The sequence below is a fragment of the Oncorhynchus clarkii genome, chromosome 3 (genome assembly GCF_045791955.1).
Source record: "Oncorhynchus clarkii lewisi isolate Uvic-CL-2024 chromosome 3, UVic_Ocla_1.0, whole genome shotgun sequence".
In the NCBI taxonomy this organism is placed as follows: domain Eukaryota; kingdom Metazoa; phylum Chordata; class Actinopteri; order Salmoniformes; family Salmonidae; genus Oncorhynchus; species Oncorhynchus clarkii.
The window spans coordinates 3,590,474-3,600,473 of NC_092149.1; the positions used below are offsets into that span (position 1 = coordinate 3,590,474).

Sequence of the window (10,000 nt, forward strand, 5' to 3'; positions counted from 1 at the left end):
TCAGTCTAACTATAACCCCCTGTCTAATCCCATCCTCTCAGTCTAACTATAACCCCCTGTCTAATCCCATCCTCTCAGTCTAACTATAACCCCCTGTCTAATCCCATCCTCTAAATCTAACTATAACCTCCTGTCTAATCCCATCCTCTCAGTCTAACTATAACCCCCTGTCTAATCCCATCCTCTAAATCTAACTATAACCCCCTGTCTAATCCCATCCTCTCAGTCTAACTATAACCCCCTGTCTAATCCCATCCTCTAAATCTAACTATAACCCCCTGTCTAATCCCATCCTCTCAGTCTAACTATAACCCCCTGTCTAATCCCATCCTCTAAATCTAACTATAACCCCCTGTCTAATCCCATCCTCTCAGTCTAACTATAACCCCCTGTCTAATCCCATCCTCTAAATCTAACTATAACCTCCTGTCTAATCCCATCCTCTCAGTCTAACTATAACCTCCTGTCTAATCCCATCCTCTAAATCTAACTATAACCTCCTGTCTAATGACATCATCTCAGTCTAACTATAACCTCCTGTCTAATCCCATCCTCTAAATCTAACTATAACCTCCTGTCTAATCCCATCCTCTCAGTCTAACTATAACCCCCTGTCTAATCCCATCCTCTCAGTCTAACTATAACCCCCTGTCTAATCCCATCCTCTAAATCTAACTATAACCTCCTGTCTAATCCCATCCTCTCAGTCTAACTATAACCTCCTGTCTAATCCCATCCTCTCAGTCTAACTATAACCCCTTGCTCCAGACTCAACCAATTGCCAGTAATTCCCCAGCTGCGCCGAACGTCCATCCCCTCCTCCCTCCCGTTCATTCACCTGCAGCCACCAGGTTATTTATTAGGATTAACCAGTGTAGACAGAGACTCTGTATTCCCCTCTGGGAGCAGGTCTCCAGATGAAAGGCTGGCTGCAGTCTGGCTGCAGTGGCTCAGTGGTCCCCTTGCTCTGCTCTCTAAAGAGGAGCGTTTAAAGGAGGAGGAGGTAGAGTCCCCTGCTCTGCTCTCTAAAGAGGAGCGTTTGAAGTCCTATGGCTTTTCTGCACCACCGTGATCCATCACAGCAGATGGAGGGATGGAGGGAGGAAAGACTAGGAGGAGGAGGACAGGGAGGAGGAGTGGATGAGGACAGGGAGGAGGATAGGGAGGAGGATAAAGGAGGTAGAGAGAGGATAGGGAGGTGGAGAGAGGATAGGGAGGTGGAGGTAGAGAGAGGATAGGGAGGTGGAGGTAGAGAGAGGATAGGGAGGAGGAGGTAGAGAGAGAGAGAGGGAGGATGAGAAGGAGGTCGAGAGAGAGGGAGGAGGAGAAGGAGGTAGAGAGAGGATAGGGAGGAGGTAGAGATAGAGGGAGGAGGTAGAGAGAAAGGGAGTAGGATAAGGAGGTAGAGAGTGGGAGGAGAAGGATGAGGAGGGGGAGTGAGGAGGACAGGGAGGAGGAGTGGAAGAGGGAGGAGGGAGAGAAAGAGAGAGGGAGGAAGAGGGAGAGAGAGAGGGAGGAAGAGGGAGAGAGAGGAGGACAGGGAGGACTAGTGGAAGAGGGAGGAGGTAGGGAGAGAGGGAGGAGGTAGAGGAGAAGGAGGTAGAGAGTGGGAGGAGTATGAGGAGGAGGAGGTAGAGAGAGGGAGAGCGAGAGAGAGAGAGGGAGGAGGAGGGAGAGAGAGGAGGACAGGGAGAGCGTGAGAGAGAGGGAGAAGTAGCAGTAGGAGGTGGAGAGGGAGTAGGAGGTGGAGAGGGAGAGGCAGTAGGAGGTGGAGAGGGAGAGGCAGGGGAGAGGGAGAGGCAGGGGGTGATCTGATATCTGACTCCAAACTGCTTGGGTTTCCTGTCTCTATAAACCCTCTGATCCTGGATGGAGTCCAGACTAGAGACTGTTCCAGAATAATGAACTGGTTCCCTTCCAGATCAGAGAGCTGTGTTTAACCCCCCCCCCCCAACCCCTAACCCCCTGGCAGGATGACACCAGGCTACTTCTTTAACTCAGTATTATCCCTCTGGTAGGATGACACCAGGCTACTTCTTTAACTCAGTATTATCCCTAGTTCTTTAACTCAGTATTATCCCTCTGGTAGGATGACACCAGGCTACTTCTTTAACTCAGTATTATCCCTCTGGTAGGATGACACCAGGCTACTTCTTTAACTCAGTATTATCCCTAGTTCTTTAACTCAGTATTATCCCTCTGGTAGGATGACACCAGACTACTTCTTTAACTCAGTATTATCCCTCTGGTAGGATGACACCAGGCTACTTCTTTAACTCAGTATTACCCCTCTGGCTGGATGACACCAGGCTACTTCTTTAACTCAGTATTATCCCTCTGGTAGGATGACACCAGGCTACTTCTTTAACTCAGTATTATCCCTCTGGCAGGATGACACCAGGCTACTTCTTTAACTCAGTATTATCCCTCTGGTAGGATGACACCAGACTACTTCTTTAACTCAGTATTATCCCTCTGGTAGGATGACACCAGGCTACTTCTTTAACTCAGTATTATCCCTCTGGCTGGATGACACCAGGCTATTTCTTTAACTCAGTATTATCCCTCTGGTAGGATGACACCAGGCTACTTCTTTAACTCAGTATTACCCCTCTGGCTGGATGACACCAGGCTACTTCTTTAACTCAGTATTATCCCTCTGGTAGGATGACACCAGGCTACTTCTTTAACTCAGTATTATCCCTCTGGCAGGATGACACCAGGCTACTTCTTTAACTCAGTATTATCCCTCTGGTAGGATGACACCAGGCTACTTCTTTAACTCAGTATTGTCCCTCTGGTAGGATGACACCAGGCTACTTCTTTAACTCAGTATTATCCCTCTGGTAGGATGACACCAGGCTACTTCTTTAACTCAGTATTATCCCTCTGGTAGGATGACACCAGGCTACTTCTTTAACTCAGTATTATCCCTCTGGTAGGATGACACCAGGCTACTTCTTTAACTCAGTATTATCCCTCTGGTAGGATGACACCAGGCTACTTCTTTAACTCAGTATTATCCCTCTGGTAGGATGACACCAGGCTACTTCTTTAACTCAGTATTATCCCTCTGGTAGGATGACACCAGGCTACTTCTTTAACTCAGTATTATCCCTGTCATTTAACACTATAACGTCTCGTTGTATCCCTCTCAAATACGTTCCATTTCATTCGTCAGTGAAACAACACCTTGTTCCTGTACTACTGACTACTACTTCAGACACCAGGCAGGTTAGAGTACAACACCTTGTTCCTGTACTACTGACTACTACTTCAGACACCAGGCAGGTTAGAGTACAACACCTTGTTCCTGTACTACTGACTACTACTTCAGACACCAGGCAGGTTAGAGTACAACACCTTGTTCCTGTACTACTGACTACTACTTCAGACACCAGGCAGGTTAGAGTACAACACCTTGTTCCTGTACTACTGACTACTACTTCAGACACCAGGCAGGTTAGAGTACAACACCTTGTTCCTGTACTACTGACTACTACTTCAGACACCCGGCAGGTTAGAGTACAACACCTTGTTCCTGTACTACTGACTACTACTTCAGACACCCGGCAGGTTAGAGTACAACACCTTGTTCCTGTACTACTGACTACTACTTCAGACACCAGGCAGGTTAGAGTACAACACCTTGTTCCTGTACTACTGACTACTACTTCAGACACCAGGCAGGTTAGAGTACAACACCTTGTTCCTGTACTACTGACTACTACTTCAGACACCAGGCAGGTTAGAGTACAACACCTTGTTCCTGTACTACTGACTACTACTTCAGACACCCGGCAGGTTAGAGTACAACACCTTGTTCCTGTACTACTGACTACTACTTCAGACACCCGGCAGGTTAGAGTACAACACCTTGTTCCTGTACTACTGACTACTACTTCAGACACCAGGCAGGTTAGAGTACAACACCTTGTTCCTGTACTACTGACTACTACTTCAGACACCAGGCAGGTTAGAGTACAACACCTTGTTCCTGTACTACTGACTACTACTTCAGACACCAGGCAGGTTAGAGTACAACACCTTGTTCCTGTACTACTGACTACTACTTCAGACACCAGGCAGGTTAGAGTCAGATTCAGGCCACAACTCTTCTTCTCTGGACACTAGCTGGTAGGAAATGAAACCTCGTGTCTCTGTGATGGGAAGTTAGAATGAACAATACATCCTTATTGGAACAGGTGGTGTCAGAGTTTTATACGATTCCTCAGACAGCGCCCGCCTGCCTGGCTGGAAGAATGTACACGGGAGGGAGGGAGGGAGGGGTGGAGGAAGGGAGGGAGGGAGGGGAGGGGAGGAGTGGAGGGAGGGGGGGGTGGAGGGAGGGAGGGAGGAGTGGAGGGAGGGAGGGAGGGGTGGAGGAAGGGAGGGAGGGAGGGGAGGGGAGGAGTGGAGGGAGGGGGGGGTGGAGGGAGGGAGGGAGGAGTGGAGGGAGGGAGGGAGGAGTGGAGGGAGGGAGGGAGGGAGGGGTGGAGGGAGGGAGGAGTGGAGGGAGGGAGGGAGGGGTGGATGGAGGGAGGGGAGGGGAGGAGTGGAGGGAGGGGGGGGTGGAGGGAGGGAGGGAGGAGTGGAGGGAGGGGTGGAGGGAGGGAGGAGTGGAGGGAGGGAGGAGTGGAGGGAGGGAGGGAGGGGTGGATGGAGGGAGGGGTGGAGGAGTGGAGGGAGGGAGGGAGGGGTGGAGGGAGGGAGGAGTGGAGGGAGGGAGGGAGGGGAGGGGAGGGGAGGGGAGGAGTGGAGGGATGGATGGAGGGAGGGGTGGAGGAAGGGAGGGAGGGAGGGAGGGGAGGGGAGGCGTGGAGGGAGGGGGGGGTGGAGGGAGGGAGGGAGGAGTGGAGGGAGGGAGGAGTGGAGGGAGGGAGGAGTGGAGGGAGGGAGGGAGGAGTGGAGGGAGGGAGGGTGGAGGGAGGGGTGGAGGGCAGCCCAGAGAGAGAGAGTAGCAGGTCCAGTCTCTCTGTGTACTGTGAGAGAGTAGCAGGGTCCAGTCTCTCTGTGTACTGTGAGAGAGTAGCAGGGTCCAGTCTCTCTGTGTACTGTGAGAGAGTAGCAGGTCCAGTCTCTCTGTGCACTGTGAGAGAATAGCAGGTCCAGTCCAGGTGTAACCAGAAACACCTGAAGGGTCCAGTCTCTCTGTGTACTGTGAGAGAGTACCAGGGTCCAGTCTCTCTGTTTACTATGAGAGAGTAGCAGGGTCCAGTCTCTCTGTGTACTGTGAGAGAGTAGCAGGCCCAGTCTCTCTGTGTACTGTGAGAGAGTAGCCGGTCCAGTCCAGGTGTAACCAGAAACACCTGAAGGGTCCAGTCTCTCTGTGTACTGTGAGAGAGTAGCAGGTCCAGTCTCTCTGTGTACAGTGAGAGAGTAGCAGGTCCAGTCTCTCTGTGTACTGTGAGAGAGTAGCAGGGTCCAGTCTCTCTGTTTACTGTGAGAGAGTAGCAGGTCCAGTCTCTCTGTGTACTGTGAGAGAGTAGCCGGTCCAGTCCAGGTGTAACCAGAAACACCTGAAGGGTCCAGTCTCTCTGTGTACTGTGAGAGAGTAGCAGGTCCAGTCTCTCTGTGTACTGTGAGAGAGTAGCAGGTCCAGTCTCTCTGTGTCCTGTGAGAGAGTAGCAGGGTCCAGTCTCTCTGTGTACTGTGAGAGAGTAGCAGGCCCAGTCTCTCTGTGTACTGTGAGAGAGTAGCAGGTCCAGTCCAGGTGTAACCAGAAACACCTGAAGGGTCCAGTCTCTCTGTGTACTGTGAGAGAGTAGCAGGTCCAGTCTCTCTGTGTACTGTGAGAGAGTAGCAGGTCCAGTCTCTCTGTGTACTGTGAGAGAGTAGCAGGTCCAGTCTCTCTGTGTACTGTGAGAGAGTAGCAGGTCCAGTCTCTCTGTTTACTGTGAGAGAGTAGCAGGCCCAGTCTCTCTGTGTACTGTGAGAGAGTAGCAGGTCCAGTCTCTCTGTGTACAGTGAGAGAGTAGCAGGTCCAGTCTCTCTGTGTACTGTGAGAGAGTAGCAGGGTCCAGTCTCTCTGTTTACTGTGAGAGAGTAGCAGGCCCAGTCTCTCTGTGTACTGTGAGAGAGTAGCAGGTCCAGTCCAGGTGTAACCAGAAACACCTGAAGGGTCCAGTCTCTCTGTGTACTGTGAGAGAGTAGCAGGTCCAGTCTCTCTGTTTACTGTGAGAGAGTAGCAGGGTCCAGCCTCTCTGTGTACTGTGACAGAGTAGCAGGGTCCAGTCTCTCTGTGTACTGTGAGAGAGTAGCAGGGTCCAGTCTCTCTGTGTACTGTGAGAGAGTAGCAGGTCCAGTCCAGGTGTAACCAGAAACACCTGAAGGGTCCAGTCTCTCTGTGTACTGTGAGAGAGTAGCAGGTCCAGTCCAGGTGTAACCAGAAACACCTGAAGGGTCCAGTCTCTCTGTGTACTGTGAGAGAGTAGCAAGCCCAGTCTCTCTGTGTACTGTGAGAGAGTAGCAGGTCCAGTCCAGGTGTAACCAGAAACACCTGAAGGGTCCAGTCTCTCTGTGTACTGTGAGAGAGTAGCAGGTCCATTCCAGGTGTAACCAGAAACACATGAAGGGTCCAGTCTCTCTGTGTACTGTGAGAGAGTAGCAGGGTCCAGTCTCTCTGTGTACTGTGAGAGAGTAGCAGGGTCCAGTCTCTCTGTGTACTGTGAGAGAGTAGCAGGTCCAGTCCAGGTGTAACCAGAAACACCTGAAGGGTCCAGTCTCTCTGTGTACTGTGAGAGAGTAGCAGGTCCAGTCTCTCTGTTTACTGTGAGAGAGTAGCAGGGTCCAGCCTCTCTGTGTACTGTGAGAGAGTAGCAGGGTCCAGTCTCTCTGTGTACTGTGAGAGAGTAGCAGGGTCCAGTCTCTCTGTGTACTGTGAGAGAGTAGCAGGTCCAGTCCAGGTGTAACCAGAAACACCTGAAGGGTCCAGTCTCTCTGTGTACTGTGAGAGAGTAGCAGGTCCAGTCCAGGTGTAACCAGAAACACCTGAAGGGTCCAGTCTCTCTGTGTACTGTGAGAGAGTAGCAGGTCCATTCCAGGTGTAACCAGAAACACATGAAGGGTCCAGTCTCTCTGTGTACTGTGAGAGAGTAGCAGGGTCCAGTCTCTCTGTGTACTGTGAGAGAGTAGCAGGGTCCAGTCTCTCTGTGTACTGTGAGAGAGTAGCAGGTCCAGTCCAGGTGTAACCAGAAACACCTGAAGGGTCCAGTCTCTCTGTGTACTGTGAGAGAGTAGCAGGTCCAGTCCAGGTGTAACCAGAAACACCTGAAGGGTCCAGAGATCCGCTCCATAGTTTTAACGAAGCAGCAGCAGCGTTTCAACCTCCACCAGATCGGCGCCGCTACCTACTTCATTATCAGTCGTTGTTTTTATTAGGTGTGAAGTCTCCGTCTCCTCCTCCTCCTCCGACCCTGGAGGCCTCGGTCCAGAACGTGGAGCTGAAGTTCTGCAGCAGAGCCACGGGGAACTGCGTCGGAGGGACCGTGGGAGCTGTTAAAGTGTGTGCCAGGACCCCAGGTGTGTGCAGCTGTGCCCTGTTAAACTTTACTGCCTTTACCCCCTACACCGCCCCTACACCGCTCCTACGCCGCCCCTACGCCGCCCCTACGCCGCCCCTACACCGCCCCTACACCGCCCCTACACCGCCCCTACACCGCCCCTACACCGCCCCTACACCGCCCCTACACCGAGACTCTTCTCTTTCACATTTAACACACTGACTCAGTCCTGCCTGGACTTGGGTCCAAATGTTTAGTCTGTGTGTCGTCACCGCTGGTCTCAGAGGGGCCTCTTGTCATTGAGATCGGGGCTTTTTCTCATTCTCTGATGTCCGAAACAGAATGGCTTCCTGTCCACACAGAGATCTCCATATCACCACTATAGCTGACAGACCCAGAGCAGTTCATCAGCAGGTCACCTTTAGGACTGCTCTACTTGTAGAATCAATTTGAAATTCACTTTCTCTAGATCCAGACCGATGTAGTTACATTGTCTCTCCTCCTCCTCGTCCTCCTCCTTCTCCTCCTTCTCCTCCTTCTCCTTCTCCTCCTCCTTTTCCTCCTCCTTCTCCTCCTTCTCCTCCTCCTCCTTCTCCTCCTCCTTCTCCTCCTCCTTCTCCTCCTCCTCCTTCTCCTCTTCCTTCTCCTCTTCCTTCTCCTCCTCCTTCTCCTCCTCCTCCTCCTCCTTCTCCTCCTCCTTCTTCTCCTCCTCCTCCTTCTCCTCCTCCTCCTCTTCCTCCTCCTTCTCATCCTCCTTCTCATCCTCCTTCTCCTTCTCATCCTCCTCCTTCTCCTCCTCCTTCTACTTCTCCTCCTTCTTCTCCTCCTCCTCCTCCTCCTCCTCCTTCTCTCCAGGTTCACCAGAGGGTATGAAGGAGAAGCTGGTTCCTCTGCTCCAGGGTCCATCTGACACTAAAGAGCTTCACCAGAGTCGCTGGCTCAATGAGATCCGTAAACCTGAGTCCCTGCTGGCCCCTGACCTCCTGACCTTCTCAGTACAGATACCTCAGCACGGGGTCGACGGCCGTAACTCCTCTGGTAAGTCTGACGCCTCTATCGCTACAATACGCCAGCTGGTACGGTAGAGGAAACCTCTGGTTCTTCAGACCAGTTAGGTCATCTACCTCTCGTCCCAACGTCTAGTCCACATTACTGAAGTCCTCAACAGGTCATCAGTCCTCCCTCCTGTCCCAACACCTAGTCCACATTACTGAAGTCCTCAGTCCTACCTCCTGTCCCAACGTCTAGTCCACATTACAGAAGTCCTCAGTCCTACCTCCTGTCCCAAAGTCTAGTCCACATTACTGAAGTCCTCAGTCCTACCTCCTGTCCCAAAGTCTAGTCCACATTACAGAAGTCCTCAGTCCTACCTCCTGTCCCAAAGTCTAGTCCACATTACAGAAGTCCTCAACAGGTCATGTGATCAGTCCTACCTCCTGTCCCAAAGTCTAGTCCACATTACTGAAGTCCCCAACAGGTCATGTGATCAGTCCTACCTCCCGTCCCAAAGTCTAGCCCACATTACTGAAGTCCTCAACAGGTCATGTGATCAGTCCTCCCTCTCGTCCCAAAGTCTAGTCCACATTACTGAAGTCCCCAACAGGTCATGTGATCAGTCCTACCTCCCGTCCCAAAGTCTAGTCCACATTACTGAAGTCCCCAACAGGTCATGTGATCAGTCCTACCTCCTGTCTCCTTGTAGGGGGGGGGGGGACATATTCTGCTATTGTCCTTCAGTGCATGTGTGGTACAGGAGACAGAGGTGGACTTGGAGGGGGGGGGGGGGGGGGGACATATTTTGAAGGTGGATTGCTACCCTCTCCGGTGGGATGGAAGGAGTCATGGTGGATGAGGCCTGTGGGTCGGTGTGACCTGATCTGTTACTACGACCAGAGTAAGTGACACCTTGAAGCCCAGAGTTCCCATGATGCTTCAGGAGAGAGGAGGAGCAGTGTGTTCAGTTGCCTTTTTTTTTTTTAGTGCCAGCCAGAGACAGAGAGCATTCTGGGAGGTGTTCCCGGCTGGAAAGACACATCACCGTTAAAAGAGATCAAACTAGTTTCTTCTGGAACTTTTCCGAATCTGGTGAATTCTTCTTTCTCCTCTCATGAGGTCATCTCAAAGCCTTCTTTATACGTGACGTTTATATGAAATAGAGTCCAGTAAGCATCTCAAAATGGACGTGTGGACATTTGTTTATGTCCAGGTGACTCAGTGTTTTGGACTGTTATGGACAGTCATCGTAGAAACAAAACGCACAACAAAGGTTTGCCTTCATTTACAGTCCCTTTTGTGTCCAGTTGTCCTCCGTCTTCCAGACCTGTGGAGACGTTCAGTTGTCCTCCGTCTTCCAGACCTGTGGAGACGTCCAGTTGTCCTCCGTCTTCCAGACCTGTGTGGACGTCCAGTTGTCCTCCGTCTTCCAGACCTGTGGAGACGTTCAGTTGTCCTCCGTCTTCCAGACCTGTGGAGACGTTCAGTTGTCCTCCGTCTTCCAG

The 10,000-nt window shown here is 51.6% G+C and overlaps 1 protein-coding gene across 1 annotated transcript in view; it reads left to right on the top strand.

Moving 5' to 3' along the window:
• The window catches only part of LOC139405576 (intermembrane lipid transfer protein VPS13B), a 316,293-nt gene that overhangs the window by 210,512 nt on the left and 95,781 nt on the right, over positions 1-10,000 (top strand). Inside the window, exons 18-19 of the mRNA XM_071147988.1 lie at positions 7,381-7,521; positions 8,358-8,540. Of these exons, the coding sequence (XP_071004089.1) occupies positions 7,381-7,521; positions 8,358-8,540 (324 nt within the window). The remainder of the gene's footprint in view (positions 1-7,380; positions 7,522-8,357; positions 8,541-10,000) is intronic.